This window comes from Drosophila takahashii, chromosome X (genome assembly GCF_030179915.1).
Source record: "Drosophila takahashii strain IR98-3 E-12201 chromosome X, DtakHiC1v2, whole genome shotgun sequence".
NCBI lineage: Eukaryota > Metazoa > Arthropoda > Insecta > Diptera > Drosophilidae > Drosophila > Drosophila takahashii.
In genome coordinates, this window is record NC_091683.1 from 12226349 (window position 1) to 12248142 (window position 21794).

General features: G+C 39.0%; 5 protein-coding genes across 5 annotated transcripts; 1 reads left to right on the forward strand and 4 right to left on the reverse strand.

Annotated features, from left to right (window-relative positions):
- The first annotated feature begins 494 nt into the window (after window positions 1-494).
- Window positions 495-21404, forward strand: LOC108070152 (niacin transporter NiaP). Its single transcript, XM_017160515.3, has 4 exons — window positions 495-628; window positions 18614-19138; window positions 20119-20781; window positions 20963-21404. Exons 1-4 carry the CDS (start codon window positions 586-588, stop codon window positions 21373-21375), a joined length of 1644 nt encoding a protein of 547 aa, XP_017016004.2. The 5' UTR covers window positions 495-585; the 3' UTR covers window positions 21376-21404.
- inaF-D lies at window positions 855-6637 on the reverse strand. Its single transcript, XM_017160516.3, has 2 exons — window positions 6139-6637; window positions 855-3343 (listed from the first exon to the last, which is right to left on the reverse strand). The coding sequence occupies exons 1-2, from the start codon at window positions 6362-6364 to the stop codon at window positions 2484-2486; spliced, it is 1086 nt and encodes a 361-aa protein (XP_017016005.2). The 5' UTR covers window positions 6365-6637; the 3' UTR covers window positions 855-2483.
- inaF-A lies at window positions 3230-11705 on the reverse strand. Its single transcript, XM_017160519.3, has 2 exons — window positions 11400-11705; window positions 3230-3343 (listed from the first exon to the last, which is right to left on the reverse strand). The coding sequence occupies exon 1, from the start codon at window positions 11698-11700 to the stop codon at window positions 11428-11430; it is 273 nt and encodes a 90-aa protein (XP_017016008.1). The 5' UTR covers window positions 11701-11705; the 3' UTR covers window positions 3230-3343; window positions 11400-11427.
- On the reverse strand, window positions 3238-9497 carry inaF-C. The gene is made up of 2 exons (XM_044396076.1): window positions 8979-9497; window positions 3238-3343 (listed from the first exon to the last, which is right to left on the reverse strand). The coding sequence occupies exon 1, from the start codon at window positions 9487-9489 to the stop codon at window positions 9034-9036; it is 456 nt and encodes a 151-aa protein (XP_044252011.1). The 5' UTR covers window positions 9490-9497; the 3' UTR covers window positions 3238-3343; window positions 8979-9033.
- On the reverse strand, window positions 10253-10666 carry inaF-B. Its single transcript, XM_017160520.2, has one exon. It carries the CDS (start codon window positions 10569-10571, stop codon window positions 10326-10328), a length of 246 nt encoding a protein of 81 aa, XP_017016009.1. The 5' UTR covers window positions 10572-10666; the 3' UTR covers window positions 10253-10325.
- Window positions 21405-21794: the final 390 nt, after the last annotated feature.

A 21794-nucleotide genomic window follows, 5' to 3' on the forward strand; every position in this document is an offset into this window, starting at 1 on the left:
GAATGAGCCGACCAATGTAGTGGAATAACCGCATAAATAATTAAATAGTTATTAGAAAACTTATATTTAAGTCTACCTACTAGTCGAAACTGTTGCTAAGTTCCAGAAGAGTTCTGTTTTGTCTTTTCAGACATCCAGTCCCCAGACCCCAGGGGTCTGTTCCCTGATCTAACGTGGCTCCATTTACGATTTGTTGGCTTCAGATAGCAAAATAGAGGGGCTGGCTATCTGTCTTATCGCCGATTTTGCATCTTGCTCGCTAAGCCAACGAACGAAGAACTTTTACACCACGATTCTGACTTGCAGATTGGGAAGATGGTGCGGTTATTTAAGATTTACAGCTTTTGTTTTCGTATTTTTGGTGCAGATATCTCTGGCCGGGTTTTACGAGTGTGTTACCGCAGAGAGCTTTACAGAACGCAATAGCGATCGGACTTTGAAGCACGTACCCCTGCGTTCAGATACCCGGACGTACTTTTAAGTCCCCGGCGTCACGGAGCTCCTCAGTTGGCCGTGGACAGTGCCGCCAGTCGCACATATCCTCAACCCATTTCGAATATATAGCCTGCGAAGATCAAGGACACCATGGATAATCCCGCCTATGTGATAGATTGTGAAAATGAGTTCGGTGAGTGAAGAAAAGAAGATTAAATGAGACTGCAAAATGTGGTATTATATGGTATCCTGTCGTAAAAAGTTGTGAAATGCCTAATATAAATCATAGAAAGTGTGTTTTAAACGTGTTCATTACTTTTATTTTTCTTAAGTGATCTAAAAACGAATGATGGTGAAATAAACTGTAATTTCAGTCTAAAATTTTCAGTGAGGATCAGAATTGAATAAAAGACGATAACTTGCTTTTCGTTTGCTATGCTTTATTATTGCCAAAATGACTTTGTTTTTCTTGGTATACATATATAAGATATATGCGGTATATAAGATATATATGCGGTATATGCCCATCAGTTACAGATTCAATTCTATGTCGTATCCATTTCGTTTATACGTATGTTATTATTGATGAATTCAATTCTCGTGTCTTTGGATGCAGATGCAGTTTCTCAATATTTCTCTCTCTGTCTCTACCTCTTTTCTCATCATTCCTCTTACTTTCTTTCCCGCTTTTTCGCTTAGTGTATTTCGTTTTTGATAGGTTTGCATTTAGTGTTTGAGTATGTGAATAGACCGAGCCAATGTCACGTCACCCATCGGTTATATGCCCCATATATATGGCAAATATAGTTGTTCTTAAGTTGAGCACGCCGCTCTTTTATCTCGCTAAGCAAAGTGCCTATAGGTGATACGTCAGCTAATTATTTATGGGCCCGAATCTCTGGTTTAATATTGAAGTTGTGACTAATTGTTTTCTAAAGATTTTACATATCTCCTGAAAGAGGTTCTAAATATATTATCTCAAGATTTCTGATATTATATGAAATTTTGTTGAAACTTTTGATCGCTTTTTGGGAACAGATGTCGCTATATATATAGATAACCGATTTTTGACAGTGACACAGGCCTTTTTTGCGTGAGTGTGATTCATTCTGATGCTGAATTATAGTGACATTTATCCGCTTCCCCGTGTTGAGGGGGTATAATCCGTGGATGGGTTACTGGTAATTGGTTACTGGTAAACTGGTAAACTGGTTACTCTAGGTTTAGGGTTGGCTAATTATTGTAGTTGGTGTAGCGTTCGCTAGCTGCCTGGAAGCAGTGTCCTAGGTGGGGTGAGTTTGCTGCTGAGCTTGGTGAGGTGAGCCGCCTGTGTGATCCGTAATCCGTGATTCGTGATCCGTGATCCGTGATCGCTGATATCGAGTGACTTTCTACTGAAGTGGGTCCCGTATTATGCGTGTGTGTCCCTTTCGAGTGTGTGTGGTGGAGTGGTTGTGGTTGTGTGGTGGTTGGTACATCGACTATAGTTTAGCTATGGTTTCAACTATCCTTTTCAAGTACGTAACATTTATTAACCTCTATATGTGGCCGGGCCTGGCTCTGTTTATATAGACCAAATTGCGGCTCAGCACTGGCACAAGTTGATTCTATGTTAACATCATAACCGATAACTCTCATTTTTCTAAAGTTCTCTCTATAAATCTTAAGATCTGTTTAATTTCAAACATATTCTACGTATAAAATGAGATGTGTGTATATATATAACTGTAAATTTCAATATGAAATGCTTAGTACCGCTTTTGATTTGGAAACTATATCCGTATAACCAAGTTCCTTGAAATATATCGCCTTTTTCGCCCATGCCAGTACTGAGCCCATCCGAATTATTGCGAGTAGTGCTGCCCTTCTAAGGAGTTCTCCACTGATATAGGTATGATCAGGTATGGAAGGTATGGCCGAATCGCTATACCATTTTGTTCAGTGAGCTAATCTCCACACTCCGATCTTGGCTGTTGTGTTGTAAATCCCTCTAAGTGGCTTACAAAAGAGAAAAAAAAAAGAGTACATTAACCGCGGGCTGCGATCCCTTACTTCTCGAAGATCAGCTCGCCGGTGAGGAACGGATTGAGGTAGGTCTGGGCCTCGTAGCCGGACACCGAGGCCGTCGTGGTCCTTCGTCGTCCGCCCGCCTGCGTTCCGCCCCGCCGCTCGCCGTGCGCATGGCCGTGGGCGTGGTGCGAGGGACGCTTCTCCTCGCTGGGACTCAGGATCAGCGGAATGGGCATCGAGGTGTAGAGCTGCAGCTGCGGTGGCTGCACAATCGTTCCGGCCGCCGGGTTCAGTGGGGTGTCCATGTAGCCGTGCGGCAAAGTGGGCGCCGTGGCCAGGGCATCTCCTCCAGCTCCTCCTCCTCCGCTGGTGGTGCTCGGCGTGGAACTGGCCATCGAGTTGGCAATGGACAGCTTCTTTTGGCTGCCAGTCCGAGCCCTGTGGTGCTTGTAGTGACCCCGATGCGTCTTTCGTTTCAGGTGACCCATTCCGTTGACCTCGGCCGGCGGTGAGGTGTCCAGCAGGAGGGGCAAGTGAGCCGGCTCCGGATCCGTGTCACCTCCCGGCTGATCGTGATGATGGCTCACATTGCCCGGGGTGTTCGGGATGCCCGGGGTGTACGGACCCAGGAGCGGCTTCTTCGGCGGCTCGCGGGGATGCGGATGGGGATGCGGATGCGCCTGGATTATGGTGGCCGTGGCGAAGACCTCCTGGAAGCGATTGTTCGCCTCCAGCTGCTGCAGCTGCAGATGTTGGCGCTGCAGGATCTGCTGGCGCTGCTGCTGCATGTGGCTGAGGATGCGGTACTGCTCGAGGATGTGCTTGTAGAACTGCTCCGCGGTCACTTCCGATGAGTTTAGGAGGCGAATGGCTATTTTTTCGGGTATCACAATTTTATCTGCAAAAAATGAAGTGTTTGTTTGTTTAGCAAAAAAGTATAAATTGCGGTTTTTAAATATTCAAATTGAAATTATATTGAACAATTTTCTTATACTATTATTAAATTAAATCAAGCATTTTAAAATTAAAAATTACCCTACTTCATTTCAAATTCAATTAAAATATTAAATACCAGATTTTGAATTCAATATAAAGTATTTTTTTTGCTATTCCATTTTTGTTTTAGTGTATTTGTAAACTTTAAAAACTTAAGAAAAAATGAAAACATTATATATTTTAATATATTTTTTACCCAGCAGTGTTTAAAAATGATTAAATTCATTTTTTCATGAGAGCCTTGGCTAAAAATTAATAATAAACTACAAACTGCTACCACAGTTATTTTTAAATTAAAATAAAATCATTTACATACATACATACATATATAATTTATAAAACCCGCCACAGTTTGCTATCATAAAGTGAGTTAAATCAATGCCTTAAATATTTATAAGTTTTCCCCTACATTTCCTACAATTTCATCCGCCCTCGACCGCTTATGTTTTATTTCTTGCAGTTTTTCGCAATTTTAGTCGCCCTTGTAGGCATTTGTGCCTTCCAATGCAGGCAGCTAGTCAAATTTTAAATAAAGGCATTGAAAGCGGACACTAAGCATATTTCCTTACATCTTGCTCCCTGGCAAAGTGCATTCTCGCTGTCATAAATTCCAATTTGTTTGCCTTTCTGCCGTATAACTTTCATTAAGCTCCCAGATTCTGCATTTAATTGCATCAAATTAGATTTATTGAACTGCAAACTGCAAACGAATGGAAAGTACAGCGAGGAAAACTGCACCCTATCGTGTTTTTGGGGAGGTGGGTGGCTAGGCGAATCGAATGGATGGGGTGGCTTGGGTGTAGTCGTGTGCATGACACCCCATTGACCTAATTTCGAGTTGATTTACAAAAACTGAACAAAAAGCCAAGAATCAGAGAAAGGATGGAGGCGGAACGAGCTGAAGCCGAAGCTAGTGGAACAATGTGGGCGGCTTTTTCACCTCCTTCCTGAGAAAGTGTTGCCAATTCAGATATATAGTCAAGAAATTTGGGTGCTTTTGCTATAAAGCTGACTTTGGTTTTTATATAATATGTAGTGATGTGATTTAGCCTGAAGTCGTTCTTAAAAGTATGCAATATTTTTGTTTTAATTTAGAACATATTTTTTGATAGGGGAGTGTAGGGTAATTTGACGAGTAGGGTAATGTGACGAACTCGTCGAATCTTATATATGACGTCACGACAAAAATTCCAAATAAATGTAGTCGTCTCCCCTTATCGTGTCGACAATGTATTTACAGTAATATTAATAAGAAGTCCCGTAATTTGTTCGTGAGGTAATTTTCGCTAAAAATGTGGTGCGCAAACTAGCAAACCCATTCAATTTACTTGTGTTTCAGCAGTGCCAGAGCAAAGATGAGTGGAAAATAAAATCAGGCAAATATATGCACGTATACATGAGATCTTTATCAACAGTTTTTGGTACCTCGCGTTTTTTTCTTTTGCGCCGTTTGAGAGTGACACCGTTTTTGCTCCAAGTCTACCTTGTAGGGTATCGTGACGAACTTTTTGTAGGGTATTGTGACGAACTTTTTTTATTCAAGAATTTTAACTGTTATCGTTGATTATTTGTAAAAAAAATATAATAATACCAGATAACATTTACTGCTGCAGTTTTATTGTTGTTTTTAATAGTGACGTCAGTTTAATTTAATTTTAAAAAAAATTTGCACTTTGACCATTTTTTTTTTTGTAAGTTTGGGTATTATCTTATTACTTTTTTCTTTTCCGTATCGAAAAAACCCTTTCCGTAAATAATATATAAAAAAATGTATTTTTTTTTTGTAAAAAGGATGGTTTACACCAAACGCTGTGGGATTTGGCTACGTTGAAATTTCGAATCCAAATTTTTTTAGAAATATGCTCAGTAAATGTAAGCAACTTTCTGCTTTTACACTTTTAAAAAATATTGATTTTTGGAGAAGTTACATTAAAGAACAAATCGTTCGTCACATTACCCTACAACTTTTGAAAGTGCAAAAAAAGTAGGGTTCACGCCAAACGCTGTGGGATTTAGCTGCATTGGAATTTCGAATTTCGAATTTTACAGGGATATGCTCAGTAGATGTAAGCAACTTTCTGCGTTTACACTTTTAAAAAATATTGATTGTTACAAAAGTTACATTCAAAAAACGAATCGTTCGTCACCTTACCCTACACTCCCCTACCTTTTTTGAGATTGGAAATAAATAAATGGATAATAAATAATAACCTATAAGCAGGACTTTTGTACTGAAATGCCTTTTTATCAGTAATGTAATTCTTTTCTTTTAAATGTTTTGAATTTGTATTTTTTTAAGCATAATGTTGATTAAACTAATCTGTACGCTCAGTGTGCACTCTACGTTGAAAGCACTTTATTTTGCATCTAAAAGAAGGGTCAACGCTGTCCTGCCAGCCATCCAAGCCCATCGGTAATGGGCAGCGGGTAGGCTAATGGGTAGCCCAACCCCAATCCCAACCCCATTCCCATCCCCAAGCTCTTAACTCCTGTAGCCTAGATTCGGGCTTTGTCCCAGATTGACCGCTGACCGCAAATTGTCCGCCCCGTGATTGGTTTTTGGTCACTGGTTTTTGGTTACTGCTTACTGGTCATCGGTCACCAGTTTCTGATGGAGTAGTTAACCCCCGGATGAGTAGTGCAGTGCAGTGTGGTGTGGTATGTGATTACCGGGTAACTGATTACCAGCCGCCTTACCGCAGTGCGTGGCCTTGGTGACGAAGGGGCGGATGGTGGGGTCCCAGATGAAGATGTAGTACAGGGAGAGCATGATGGCCGCCAGCGAAACGCAAAGGACATAGACGGCGACGGTCAGGATGCGGATGACCTTGCGGTTGCTCTGCTGCGGCTGGTAGCAGCGGCTTATTGTCTCCGTGGGCGGCAGTTTCACTTTCTCCTCCAGCGAACTGTGTTTCGAGTTCATTTTTGAGTTTTTGATTCGATCCTGATTCCGATATCTGTTTTGATTGTTTCGATATGTTCAGAGGTGCCTCTTCTTGATTTTGTTTGCTTTCCTTTCTTTATGGTTTTTTTTGTTATTTTATTTTATTTTTTTTGGCAGTGTCCCGTTATAGTCTAGTTATTAATTTTGTTTGGTAAATGCAAAGTTCTTTTCGGTCGTTAGCTTGCCACCTTCATTCACGTTAACTTGCGTTTTATACATTAATAATAATATTTTTTAATAAATTTATTTTTATTATTGTTTATGCGTGGCGAGCTTAAAAGTACAAAAAAAGAGCGCGCAAAAATTTGACTGCCAACCGACGCGTCGAACGTGTGCAAGCGAAATGAGAGCAGAGAGAGATTCTGGCAGGAGTTTGTACCGTAGTACCGTTTTTCGCCTTCGTGCCTTTGCATTCCTCCTTCGTGCGAGAGCGACTCTCTGCCGCCCCCTCGTTGGCCCCACCCTTCGTGGCAACTTCGGCTTGGGGAGTTTACCGTTGCATTAGCGATCTTCGCTTTTAATTTCATTCATAAAATCCACCTCTCTCGCTCGCGCTCATTTGCATTTTCGGCTGCCCACGCTGCCTGTTGTGTGTGTGTTTTTTTTTATGGAATTCCTTGAAGGCGAAATAACAACAAAAAGGCAGCTGAAACAAAAACAAACCGCACGTCGGCACGTTGCCGCTCTTTGTGTGTCAAGTGCAGTTTCCACTCCCCGCTCCCTTAACACCCTAAAGCCCCGCGAGCATATGCAACTGACTCACATGCGGAAATTAAAATGCGCGCTTGGATTAATTTTGCATTATTTCAATAATTTCAATGCCAATCAAATGTTTTGGCAATCGAGGCAGTATTTCGAAACGAAATACAAATATTGTGCACTTTTCGTGGGGGTGTTGCAGGACGGGCGTGGCGGGGCGGGGCGGGGAACTGCTGGCTTTGACAGCAACCTTCGCAGGTGTCGCGAAGGACGTCCAAACTTTCGCTGCCCCGCCCCATTCCACAGCCGTTCCACCTTTAACCCGCCGCGCACGCCGCACACCTTCGTTTTCCGTTGCCTTCGGGGGGTTAACAAACTGCAACTGGGTCACTAGGACAAGCCGAGAGAGCGAAAGGAGAGCGCTCGAAAAAGTACGGAGAGCGAGAGGGAGAGCGTAACGAGTGCAGCGCTCGGCGAATCAAAATGCAGGCGTGCGAGTGAGAGGTCCGAACGGTATTGCAATGTTGGCCATTGATTTTGTTGTATAAGCTCCACACACACACACACACACCCCGCTGAGAAAAGAGATAGCCAGTCACACACCCACATGCATGTGGACACAGGTGAACTTCGGAAACAGGGACAAAGGATTCACGTCCCGAAAGTATGCTAAGAATAAATATATTAATAAATAAATCAAGGATGTCACTAAAATCACTAGTTTTAAAATATACAATTAAAATTATCTAAAAGAAAGCATAACGTTATTTTAACATATTCTAAGATTTTCCTTGAAATATATTTTAAATCCTTTTAAAAAGTTTGTAAGCAAATCAAGTTAGAAGGAAAGTTCCAGAAAATTCTACCTGGCCAAGTTGCAGTTGCCCACGCTCCACTGTACTTGCACTTAAACGCATATTCATCATCTGGGCCAGGATGTAGGCCACACTCCCACCAGCGCACATGCATTTTCCGAGCAGTATTGTTGCAAAGTTTCCTTCGAGGAGTTTAATTCGCCAACGTGGCCAGGTGAGGCCCTCCCTCTCCCTGTCCCTCTCCCCGACTCTGCTGGCCTCGAAAATGTTTTGGGCCCTGCCTATGGCATTTCCCATTTCCCATTTCCGTTTTCCCTCCAGCCATTTCCCCCCGGCCTTCCCAAGTTTAAGGATGGTTTATCCATCTGCTTACTTATGTGCAGACGAAGCTGATTAAGCAGTTCGGGCAGCCGGAACGGGGGGATAACTTGAGGATAGGGGGTCTGTGGCCAACGAACAAGGCGAAAACTTATTCCCCCTACATACATGATACATAGTTGGATACACATAATTAAACTTAAACTTTGGTTGGGCGAAAGGAAAACTTTTCGAGCAAGAATAAAAAAAGAAATGGTCGAGGAGGAGGTATGCATATCAACTTAATAAGAACTAATGGCATGACTTTGGCAAATATGTGTCCTGCCAAGATATTGGCTTCAAAGTTATAACTAAGTAATAACAAGCAATTTCCATTCACTGCACAATTTCAATTAATATTTGGTTGTGGTTCTACTGACTATTTAATTATGCATTATTAACTGTGAGTGGAAATGCAATACCAATTGGAACATGTGCTTCTATAAAGTGGGATATCTGTTTGCATTTAGTTCGCAATTAAATCATTTTAATTGGTTTTAAGGCTTTCAAACAAATTTAAACTGTAAATTGATTGCAAATAAAATGCATTGCATACACTGCGTATGAGTGATAAAAAAGCATGCTCCTCTAATATAACTCATACGCCACGTACGCCAGAAATGTATTTATGAGTTGTATTAGAGGAAGAAAAATACTGAATTTATGAAGGATTAAATTCAGTTTTTACTTTAGAGAGTGAGTTCCCTGGTGCATTTCCTTACCAAAAATGAACATAATATTCTCTTAGCTGGGTGTTACTTTGTTTTTTTAAGCGGACTAGCCAAAGGCAGGTCCCTTCTTTTGGCCCTTGTAGACGGGCGGCATGCGTGAGTCCCAGAAGAAGATGTGGTAGATGGACAGGAAGAAGCCCAGGCAGCAGAGGCCGCACAGGTAGATCACGATCACAAAGTATCGGGCGAAGCGTTCGGTGCACGTCGGCGGTGCAATCACGATCTCCTCCAGCTGCGGCGACTTGGGCACATACGATGTGGCACAGGCACTTCTGCGCGGAGCACTGCTGCTGGCCAGGCGAACGCTTCGGCTGCTGCTGCTGCCACTTCCGGTTCCGGTTTCGGTCGATCCCCTGGCCGTCTCCTCACAGGAATCCCCCTCCGCCTCCTCCGTGCGCACATTCGACTCGATCAGATTGACGATCTTGGCCAGATTCGCCATGCTGGCCGCATTGCCCAGACCCACTCTTGCTGATTCCGCCGGAACGGACATTACGGACATTTAATAAATCCCCAGTCGTGCCTGTTCACTTCGCGATGTGCCAACAACTGATTTGATGTCGCCACCACAATTAAATCAAAATCACTCGAATGACGCCATTTCGCCCCAGGGTGTGTGATGGTTTCGAATACCATGGCTAGTTGTACGTAGATGCAGTGGAAAGTGGGCAAGTGGGTGGTTGCAACTCTGCGATTTGGTGGCACGTAGCAAAGCGGATTAGTTTTGTGCCTGGCTGTCAACTTTTGATATCGGCCACGGGGGCTAATTAAGCCACTAAAGCGAACCCACAACAGTGTTGACAGCTCTTGTGAATCTCATAAGCCACAAAAATAATATTACAACAAAATTATGGTTTTCTGTAAAAGGGATTAAAGTGTTTTTCGCAAACATAGGTGCACATAAGAAATGAAAATGTGGTTTTAATTTGTGAAAAAAAGGTAAAATCACATGTGAAAAAAAACATAGCATACTTTTTAGCGCTTTAATAGAAGATTTTAAATCTCTTTCAATTTTTTTTGGATAAACTAGGCAATTAAAGTAGAGCTTAAACAAATTTTACTATTTCTCGATATTAAATTTGTGTTTTCTCTTCCAAAAATCTATATTATCGATTCGATATTGTCAAAATATCGAAAATATCGATAATTTGAAGCACCTATAATATGATAATTCCGATTAGCTGGGGTGACAACCCTGGCACAAACGGAAAGGCCCTTAAATCTGTGCTCTGCGTTGCCGTGGTCAGTTTCGCGTGGCCACTCACCCGAATCTGGTCACTGATGTCGATGGGAGAACAATATGGCTGGCTGGTTGCTTTTGATCCTAGCCCCCCGATCCTAGCCAATTGGATGCGTGTGCTTGAACACGGGCAGCGGCGGCATGCGCGAGTCCCAGATGAACAGGTAGTAGACAGCCAGGGTGAGACCCATGCCGCTCACGCCGCCCATGTAGAGGATGAGGGTCAGCAGGCGGAAGGTCTTCGACTCGAAGAAGTCGTTCGACTTGGGCATCTGGATCTCCTCGTCCTTGGCCTCCTTGACCACCTCAGCCAGGTTGGCCATCAGCCCCGGTGTACCGCTCATTGTCGTTTTTACTCTCTCGGAAGTAACGAAATAATATATATTTTATATTAAAATATTATCCAACCGCTACCGTCGCTTCGAACGAACTGAACACAATTGACCGATTGCTCCGACTGTCCGGGGATCTGGTCTTTGGTTCCATTTCTTTTTCTGCTCTTGTGTTGCTCGGCTTTCGCATTCCGCTCGACTGTTTTTTGCGGTTTCTTTGCGGGGGTGCACAATGGAGGGGTGGAGGGTGGCATCGTCTTGGGGGCCACGCTAATAAGATTCGCCAGTACCAGACCCAACCAGATCCCCCATCACGTGCTGCGTTCTTCCACGACCACTTGACCCGGTTTGATTTCCCGCCAACGTCGTCGTCGTCGTCACTCCTCCAATCCCGATTCCAGCCCAATTTATCTCGGTCCTTTTCGTTCTGTTCTGTTATATGTCGTATGTAGATTCTATATTCATGTTTGGTCAAGGAAATGAAAGTGACGATGGTGATGGAATGAGTGGCTAAGGAAAGGGTAAGTGTAAGGTCTTTAGAGTTTATTAGATCATATACCAATTTCCGAAATTTAAAGGATCTTACTTGATTTTTGAATATTATGGATTGCTCTCACTTTGTTATATGATTTTTTATGCTTTTTATTAGGGTAAATATTTTAAGCAACGAATTAATTTACATCGTCAGTAAATTATGATATATAATTTTTGTTTACATTTTTTTGTACTAGGGAATTTACTAGTCGAGTGCTCCACTAGCACATTCTTTCCACGCCTTTGCTAGCATTCCCAAATCCAATTAGCCGCAGTCTGCCTACCATCCCCTTTCTATATACTTACCACCTGGATGGGTCAAGTGGTCAAATGGTCACTGGTACTCGTGCACCTTCTGCACTGGATGGCCGCCAATGGAGACGGGGAACTTGAGGTGGATGTCCGGCATGCTGGAGTCGAAGAAGATGAGGTAGTACAGGGCCAGCACCATGCCCAGGCCACTGATCCCGCCCAGATACAGGAATATCGAGATCAGGCGGAAGGCCTTCGTTTCGAAGAAGGGCGAAGGAGGCTGCTCCTGGGGCAGGCGAACGTCGTCCTGCGAACCCTCCGACTTTTCACCCAAATTCAAAGCGGCTGAGGCCATAATTAAATGGCAACTGAACTCGATTCGATTGCCTTACGAACTATTTAAGGGAATCTTGATTTATTCCATAAACTCTAGGGCTTCGCATTAAATGACAGTGATTGACCTATCCGCTTTAATGGGTTGATTGAGAAAAAATACTATTCATAAAATCGAATCCACTGCCTCGATTATCAGCTACCAGTTACTCTGTATACCAAATTGAAAATAATTACTTTCTGTCTGATTTAGGAAAAATACAATTTTCGTAAATTTTAAATATGTTTTTCATAATTTTTTGAGAAAATTAAAAAAAATAAAATGTCCAGTTTTAAATGCAAATCGATTGAAAATTGAATAACGAGTTCAGAAAAGTATGACAATCCATATTTGGATCAGTATTTGCTTTGTTTTTGTTTTTTTTTGGAAATTCGCGATTTCAGTTTTTGACAAAAATTGGAATTTCAGTTTTTGACAAAAATTGGAATTTTTTCTTTTGGTTTTTTTGCTGTAACTTGGCCAAAAATCCTACTCCAAGTCCTACAATAAAGTCCTACACCAAAAATTCATACTGTTTTGAACAGATAACAAAATTTGCTATAAATCCATAAAACTTTCCGTGTAATTTTGGAAAAATAAAATTTTCGCCAATTTTTAATTATTTTATAAGGGGGTACCCCATGATTTTTTGCGAAAAATTAAAAATGAATAAATTGTCAAGGTTTAAATGCCAATCGTTAGGAAATTTAATAACGAGTTCAGAAAGGTATGACAATCCATACTTTGAATCAGTATTTGCTTTGTTATAGCGAAAAAACTGCAACGTTTTAGCGAAAAAACGGGTTTTGTTTTTTTTTTGGAAATTCGCGATTTCAGTTTTTGACAAAAATTGGAATTTTTTCTTTTGGTTTTTTTGCTGTAACTTGGCCAAAAATGGTCCTACACCAAAAATTCATACTGTTTTGAACAGATAACAAAATTTGCTATAAGTCCATAAAACTTTCCGTGTAATTTTGGAAAAATAAAATTTTCGCCAATTTTTAATTTTTTTATAAGGGGGTACCCCATGAATGAATGAATAAATGAATAAAAATGAATAAATTGTCAAGGTTTAAATGCCAATCGTTAGGAAATTTAATAACGAGTTCAGAAAGGTATGACAATCCATACTTTGAATCAGTATTTGCTTTGTTATAGCGAAAAAACTGCAACGTTTTAGCGAAAAAACGGGTTTGGTTTTTGTTTGGAAATTCGCGATTTCAGTTTTTGACAAAAATTGGAATTTTTTCTTTTGGTTTTTTTGCTGTAACTTGGCCAAAAATGGTCCTTCACCAAAAATTCATACTGTTTTGAACAGATATCAAAATTTGCTATAAATCCATAAAACTTTCCGTGTAATTTTGGAAAAATAAAATTTTCGCCAATTTTTAATTATTTTATAAGGGGGTACCCCATGATTTTTTGCGAAAAATTAAAAATGAATAAATTGTCAAGGTTTAAATGCCAATCGTTAGGAAATTTAATAACGAGTTCAGAAAGGTATGACAATCCATACTTTGAATCAGTATTTGCTTTGTTATAGCGAAAAAACTGCAACGTTTTAGCGAAAAAACGGGTTTTGTTTTTTTTTGGAAATTCGCGATTTCAGTTTTTGACAAAAATTGGAATTTTTTCTTTTGGTTTTTTTGCTGTAACTTGGCCAAAAATGGTCCTACACCAAAAATTCATACTGTTTTGAACAGATAACAAAATCCATAAAACTTTCCGTGTAATTTTGGAAAAATAAAATTTTCGCCAATTTTTAATTATTTTATAAGGGCGTACCCCATGATTTTTTGCGAAAAATTAAAAATGAATAAATTGTCAAGGTTTAAATGCCAATCGTTAGGAAATTTAATAACGAGTTCAGAAAGGTATGACAATCCATACTTTGAATCAGTATTTGCTTTGTTATAGCAAAAAAACTGCAACGTTTTAGCGAAAAAACGGGTTTTGTTTTTTTTTGGAAATTCGCGATTTCAGTTTTTGACAAAAATTGGAATTTTTTCTTTTGGTTTTTTTGCTGTAACTTGGCCAAAAATGGTCCTTCACCAAAAATTCATACTGTTTTGAACAGATATCAAAATTTGCTATAAATCCATAAAACTTTCCGTGTAATTTTGGAAAAATAAAATTTTCGCCAATTTTTAATTATTTTATAAGGGGGTACCCCATGATTTTTTGCGAAAAATTAAAAATGAATAAATTGTCAAGGTTTAAATGCCAATCGTTAGGAAATTTAATAACGAGTTCAGAAAGGTATGACAATCCATACTTTGAATCAGTATTTGCTTTGTTATAGCGAAAAAACTGCAACGTTTTAGCGAAAAAACGGGTTTTGTTTTTTTTTGGAAATTCGCGATTTCAGTTTTTGACAAAAATTGGAATTTTTTCTTTTGGTTTTTTTGCTGTAACTTGGCCAAAAATGGTCCTACACAAAAAATTCATACTGTTTTGAACAGATAACAAAATCCATAAAACTTTCCGTGTAATTTTGGAAAAATAAAATTTTCGCCAATTTTTAATTATTTTATAAGGGCGTACCCCATGATTTTTTGCGAAAAATTAAAAATGAATAAATTGTCAAGGTTTAAATGCCAATCGTTAGGAAATTTAATAACGAGTTCAGAAAGGTATGACAATCCATACTTTGAATCAGTATTTGCTTTGTTATAGCAAAAAAACTGCAACGTTTTAGCGAAAAAACGGGTTTTGTTTTTTTTTGGAAATTCGCGATTTCAGTTTTTGACAAAAATTGGAATTTTTTCTTTTGGTTTTTTTGCTGTACGTTGGCCAAAAATGGTCCTACACCAAAAATTCATACTGTTTTGAACAGATAACAAAATTTGCTATAAATCCATAAAACTTTCCGTGTAATTTTGGAAAAATAAAATTTTCGCCAATTTTTAATTATTTTATAAGGGGGTACCCCATGATTTTTTGCGAAAAATTAAAAATGAATAAATTGTCAAGGTTTAAATGCCAATCGTTAGGAAATTTAATAACGAGTTCAGAAAGGTATGACAATCCATACTTTGAATCAGTATTTGCTTTGTTATAGCGAAAAAACTGCAACGTTTTAGCGAAAAAACGGGTTTTGTTTTTTTTTGGAAATTTGCGATTTCAGTTTTTGACAAAAATTGGAATTTTTTCTTTTGGTTTTTTTGCTGTAACTTGGCCAAAAATGGTCCTACACCAAAAATTCATACTGTTTTGAACAGATAACAAAATTTGCTATAAGTCCATAAAACTTTCCGTGTAATTTTGGAAAAATAAAATTTTCGCCAATTTTTAATTTTTTTATAAGGGGGTACCCCATGATTTTTTGCGAAAAATTAAAAATGAATAAATTGTCAAGGTTTATATGCCAATCGTTAGGAAATTTAATAACGAGTTCAGAAAGGTATGACAATCCATACTTTGAATCAGTATTTGCTTTGTTATAGCGAAAAAACTGCAACGTTTTAGCGAAAAAACGGGTTTTGTTTTTTTTTGGAAATTCGCGATTTCAGTTTTTGACAAAAATTGGAATTTTTTCTTTTGGTTTTTTTGCTGTACGTTGGCCAAAAATGGTCCTACACCAAAAATTCATACTGTTTTGAACAGATAACAAAATTTGCTATAAATCCATAAAACTTTCCGTGTAATTTTGGAAAAATAAAATTTTCGCCAATTTTTAATTTTTTTATAAGGGGGTACCCCATGATTTTTTGCGAAAAATTAAAAATGAATAAATTGTCAAGGTTTAAATGCCAATCGTTAGGAAATTTAATAACGAGTTCAGAAAGGTATGACAATCCATACTTTGAATCAGTATTTGCTTTGTTATAGCAAAAAAACTGCAACGTTTTAGCGAAAAAACGGGTTTTGTTTTTTTTTGGAAATTCGCGATTTCAGTTTTTGACAAAAATTGGAATTTTTTCTTTTGGTTTTTTTGCTGTACGTTGGCCAAAAATGGTCCTACACCAAAAATTCATACTGTTTTGAACAGATAACAAAATTTGCTATAAATCCATAAAACTTTCCGTGTAATTTTGGAAAAATAAAATTTTCGCCAATTTTTAATTTTTTTATAAGGGGGTACCCCATGATTTTTTGCGAAAAATTAAAAATGAATAAATTGTCAAGGTTTAAATGCCAATCGTTAGGAAATTTAATAACGAGTTCAGAAAGGTATGACAATCCACACTTTGAATCAGTATTTGCTTTGTTATAGCAAAAAAACTGCAACGTTTTAGCGAAAAAACGGGTTTTGTTTTTTTTTGGAAATTCGCGATTTCAGTTTTTGACAAAAATTGGAATTTTTTCTTTTGGTTTTTTTGCTGTACGTTGGCCAAAAATGGTCCTACACCAAAAATTCATACTGTTTTGAACAGATAACAAAATTTGCTATAAGTCCATAAAACTTTCCGTGTAATTTTGGAAAAATAAAATTTTCGCCAATTTTTAATTTTTTTATAAGGGGGTACCCCATGATTTTTTGCGAAAAATTAAAAATGAATAAATTGTCAAGGTTTATATGCCAATCGTTAGGAAATTTAATAACGAGTTCAGAAAGGTATGACAATCCATACTTTGAATCAGTATTTGCTTTGTTATAGCGAAAAAACTGCAACGTTTTAGCGAAAAAACGGGTTTTGTTTTTTTTTGGAAATTCGCGATTTCAGTTTTTGACAAAAATTGGAATTTTTTCTTTTGGTTTTTTTGCTGTACGTTGGCCAAAAATGGTCCTACACCAAAAATTCATACTGTTTTGAACAGATAACAAAATTTGCTATAAATCCATAAAACTTTCCGTGTAATTTTGGAAAAATAAAATTTTCGCCAATTTTTAATTTTTTTATAAGGGGGTACCCCATGATTTTTTGCGAAAAATTAAAAATGAATAAATTGTCAAGGTTTAAATGCCAATCGTTAGGAAATTTAATAACGAGTTCAGAAAGGTATGACAATCCATACTTTGAATCAGTATTTGCTTTGTTATAGCGAAAAAACTGCAACGTTTTAGCGAAAAAACGGGTTTTGTTTTTTTTTTGGAAATTTGCGATTTCAGTTTTTGACAAAAATTGGAATTTTTTCTTTTGGTTTTTTTGCTGTAACTTGGCCAAAAATGGTCCTACACCAAAAATTCATACTGTTTTGAACAGATATCAAAATTTGCTATAAATCCATAAAACTAATTATTTTATAAGGGGGTACCCCATGATATTTTGCGAAAAATTAAAAATGAATAAATTGTCAAGGTTTAAATGCCAATCGTTAGGAAATTTAATAACGAGTTCAGAAAGGTATGACAATCCATACTTTGAATCAGTATTTGCTTTGTTATAGCGAAAAAACTGCAACGTTTTAGCGAAAAAACGGGTTTTGTTTTTTTTTTGAAATTTGCGATTTCAGTTTTTGACAAAAATTGGAATTTTTTCTTTTGGTTTTTTTGCTGTAACTTGGCCAAAAATGGTCCTACACCAAAAATTCATACTGTTATGAACAGATATCAAAATTTGCTATAAATCCATAAAACTAATTATTTTATAAGGGGGTACCCCATGATATTTTGCGAAAAATTAAAAATGAATAAATTGTCAAGGTTTAAATGCCAATCGTTAGGAAATTTAATAACGAGTTCAGAAAGGTATGACAATCCATACTTTGAATCAGTATTTGCTTTGTTATAGCGAAAAAACTGCAACGTTTTAGCGAAAAAACGGGTTTTGTTTTTTTTTTGGAAATTCGCGATTTCAGTTTTTGACAAAAATTGGAATTTTTTCTTTTGGTTTTTTTGCTGTAACTTGGCCAAAAATGGTCCTACACCAAAAATTCATACTGTTTTGAACAGATAACAAAATTTGCTATAAATCCATAAAACTTTCCGTGTAATTTTGGAAAAATAAAATTTTCGCCAATTTTTAATTATTTTATAAGGGGGTACCCCATGACTTTTTGCGAAAAATTAAAAATGAATAAATTGTCAAGGTTTAAATGCCAATCGTTAGGAAATTTAATAACGAGTTCAGAAAGGTATGACAATCCATACTTTGAATCAGTATTTGCTTTGTTATAGCGAAAAAACTGCAACGTTTTAGCGAAAAAACGGGTTTTGTTTTTTTTTTGGAAATTCGCGATTTCAGTTTTTGACAAAAATTGGAATTTTTTTCTTTTGGTTTTTTTGCTGTAACTTGGCCAAAAATGGTCCTACACCAAAAATTCATACTGTTTTGAACAGATAACAAAATTTGCTATAAGTCCATAAAACTTTCCGTGTAATTTTGGAAAAATAAAATTTTCGCCAATTTTTAATTTTTTTATAAGGGGGTACCCCATGATTTTTTGCGAAAAATTAAAAATGAATAAATTGTCAAGGTTTATATGCCAATCGTTAGGAAATTTAATAACGAGTTCAGAAAGGTATGACAATCCATACTTTGAATCAGTATTTGCTTTGTTATAGCGAAAAAACTGCAACGTTTTAGCGAAAAAACGGGTTTTGTTTTTTTTTGGAAATTCGCGATTTCAGTTTTTGACAAAAATTGGAATTTTTTCTTTTGGTTTTTTTGCTGTACGTTGGCCAAAAATGGTCCTACACCAAAAATTCATACTGTTTTGAACAGATAACAAAATTTGCTATAAATCCATAAAACTTTCCGTGTAATTTTGGAAAAATAAAATTTTCGCCAATTTTTAATTATTTTATAAGGGGGTACCCCATGATTTTTTGCAAAAAATTAAAAATGAATAAATTGTCAAGGTTTAAATGCCAATCGTTAGGAAATTTAATAACGAGTTCAGAAAGGTATGACAATCCATACTTTGCATCAGTATTTGCTTTGTTTTAGCGAAAAACCTGTGAAAATAATGATTTTTGCTAAAAACATGAATTTTTCGCCTTTCTAAATAGCCATCGCTGGGGAACGCGAGGAGAAGCTCTCGGAGAAGCCGCGGCCCCACACCTTTGAGGAGGCCATCACGCTGACGGGAGTGGGCCGCTTCCACTACCAGCTGCTGCTCATCTGCGGCCTCTGTTTCATGGCCGTGATGGTGGAGATAATGGGCGTCAGCCTAATCATGAACCAGATGAAGTGCGACCTCCAGCCGACGCTCGATGAGCAGGGCATCCTGGCGTCGGCCGGCTTCCTGGGCGTCGTCCTGAGCTCCCATGCCATGGGTTTCCTGGCGGACACCTGGGGCCGGGCCACCACCCTCAAGTACGCCCTGTGCCTCAGCTCCGTGTGCTCGATCGTCTCCGGCTTCTCGGTGAACATCTGGATGCTGATTGTCTTCCGCTTCCTCACGGGCTTCTTCATTTCCGGCGGCCAGGCGTGCGTCTTCAGCCTGTGCGGCGAGTTCCATGGCAATGGCTCGAGGGTTCGGCACGTGACGCTGCTCTCCGGCTTCCTCTGCATGGCCATGATCTTTGCTCCAGGTGAGTAAATATATATATTTTTATACATATATTTTTATACCCTTGCAGAGGGTATTATGATTTCAGTCAGAAGTTTGCAACGCAGTGAAGGAGACGTTTCCGACCCCATAAAGTATATATATTCTTGATCAGCATCACAAGACGAGTCGATCTAGCCATGTCCGTCTGTCCGTCTGTCCGTCTGTCCGTCTGTCCGTCTGTCCGTCTGTCCGTCTGTCCGTCTGTCTGTTTCTACGCAAACTAGTCTCTCAGTTTTTGAGCTATCGGGACAAAACTTTCGCAAAAGTCTTCTTTCTATTGCAGGTAGTATATATGTCGGAGCCGACCGGATCGGACAACTATATCTTATAGCTCCCATAGGAACAATCGGAAAAAAAAACTTTAAAAAATTCTAGCTTCGGTGTTTTTTGAAATATTACCTTCTACTTTTGGGGATGTTATTTTTTAAATATTTCTGAATTTCGAATAAATTTTTTAAAAAATCGGACTACTATATCATATAGCTGCCATAGGAACGATCGGAAAATTAATGGAAAAGTAATAGGAAATAAATTCAAGCTTCTTTGGTTTTTATTGTATTATCTTCTACTCTAGGATATGACTCTTTTTAAATATTTCCGAATTTCAATTTTAATTTAATCAAAATCGGACGACTATATCATATAGCTGCCATAGGAACGCTCGGAAAATTAATGGAAAAGTAATAGGAAATAAATTCTAGCTTCTTTGGTTTTTATTGTATTATCTTCTACTCTAGGATATGACTCTTTTTAAATATTTCCGAATTTCAATTTTAATTTGATCAAAATCGGACGACTATATCATATAGCTGCCATAGGAACGATCGGAAAATTAATGAGAAATATTAGAAAATTGAACATTTTTGCGATTTGTTAATTAATAGGAATGATCTGCAAGGGTATATAAGCTTCGGCTGGCCGAAGCTAGCTTCCTTTCTTGTTTTCAAATATTTTTTGCAGCCATGGCAATTGGCATTTTGCCCCTGCGCATCGAGACCATTGTGCTGGGCATGCGCTTCTCGTCCTGGCGCGTTTTGCTCCTGGCCAACGTCTCGGTTTCGCTGCTGGCCCTCGTGGGGATCAGCACTCTGCCCGAGACACCCAAGTATCTGCTGGTCCAGGGACGTGGCGATCAGTCGCTGGACATCCTGCGCACCATCTTTGCCAAGAATTCCGGCAGAAGTGCCTCGGAATATCCGGTTAAGGAGGTGGCTCTGGAGAGCGGAGGCGCCAGTTTGTCCGATGTGCATGGCTTCGTGGATGCAGTGCGTCTCGTCTGGCACCAGACAGTGCCGCTCTTCCACCGCGAGCGACTGTGGCACACGCTGAACATCTGCAGCATCCAGTTCCTCATCTACTTCCTGGCCCAGGGCATCTTCATGTGGTTCCCCACCATCCTGGATGAGCTGGGCACACGCAATGGCGAGGACATACTGCTCTGCACTGTCCTCCAGGACTTCAATGTGGATCTGGGGGGCTCGCAGGAGGAAGCGGCAGCAAGCTGCTCCGTGGCTGTGGACACCTCCACGTACCAGGTGATGATCATCATTGGAGCCTGCTTTGTGATGATTTATCTGCTCTTTGCCTACATCATCGATTATATAGGCAAGAAGAATCTGCTGAGTAAGTAGCCATTTTCATCTTTAATATCGCTTTATATTCAAAAACTAAATTGAGGGAAATTTCGCCTTGATTTCAAGAACATTTCTTTTTGAATTTTCCAATTGAGAACATTTGATCTTGGCTTTGTTTTTGCTCTCAATTTGTTTATTGTTCTTTTCTGAGTATAGCCTCTTCATTTCAGTGGCCTGGATGGTACTGACCATGATTTGCCTGGTGGCCCTGCACTATGTGGAGCAGTTCGCCCTGGTGGTGGTCGCCCTGACCGTTGTGATGGCCATTGGCAATTGCGGCGGTCTGGTCAGCACCATTGCCATGGAGTTCTATCCGACGCACATCAATGCCATGGGCATGTGCTTCATCATGATGGTGGGTCGCTTGGGCGCCGTCGTGGGCAGCAATCTCCTCGGGCGCCTGCTCTTCGCCAGCTGCGATCCCATCTTCTGGGCCCTTCTGGCTCTCGTGGTGCTCCTCTGCTCCCTGGGCTACTTCCTGCCGGAGAAACCGCCCGCCAAACGGACGAAGGAGCCATCGGCCACAGCGAAGGCAATCGTGGCTGCCACCACGAGTCCCATATTCGCTATTAACTCCAAGTAGGATTAGCTTAAGCCATTAACTGTAGCTCGATTTTTCGATTCGATTGTTTCCCACTAATTTTATTAGCAGCTTACAGTTTATGCCTGTAGATATTAGAAATACTTTTGTTATTGCATTTTTTTTGTAAATTTAGGTATGTAATATTCTCAACGGATTTTAAAAAAGTAATAAGATTGCTTTCTTCTTTGGGATTGTGATGTTATAAGAAATGATTTAATAAAATATCCCTTAAATGAAAAGCTCAAAAAGCTCATGTATTAAATAAAGTGTTACTTTTCAAGTGTCCTTGGTAAAAGTTAATATTTTAATACTTCTTTCAACCATAGATGTTTGTATATTTATGAGTGGTGAAGCAGGAAAAACAAACCCATCCGAGTTACACCCAAATGGGTAAGGAATCGAGAACGGGAACGAGAGCA

Coding starts and splice junctions, on each gene's coding strand:
- LOC108070152 (XM_017160515.3), top strand. CDS start 586: ATGGATAATCCCGCCTATGTGATAGATTGTGAAAATGAGTTCG. Junction 629..18,613: donor AGATTGTGAAAATGAGTTCG/GTGAGTGAAGAA, acceptor CTTTCTAAATAG/CCATCGCTGGGGAACGCGAG. Junction 19,139..20,118: donor GGCCATGATCTTTGCTCCAG/GTGAGTAAATAT, acceptor TATTTTTTGCAG/CCATGGCAATTGGCATTTTG.
- inaF-D (XM_017160516.3), bottom strand. CDS start 6,364: ATGAACTCGAAACACAGTTCGCTGGAGGAGAAAGTGAAACTGCCGCCC. Junction 3,344..6,138: donor CACCAAGGCCACGCACTGCG/GTAAGGCGGCTG, acceptor CATTTTTTGCAG/ATAAAATTGTGATACCCGAA.
- inaF-C (XM_044396076.1), bottom strand. CDS start 9,489: ATGTCCGTAATGTCCGTTCCGGCGGAATCAGCAAGAGTGGGTCTGGGC.
- inaF-B (XM_017160520.2), bottom strand. CDS start 10,571: ATGAGCGGTACACCGGGGCTGATGGCCAACCTGGCTGAGGTGGTCAAG.
- inaF-A (XM_017160519.3), bottom strand. CDS start 11,700: ATGGCCTCAGCCGCTTTGAATTTGGGTGAAAAGTCGGAGGGTTCGCAG.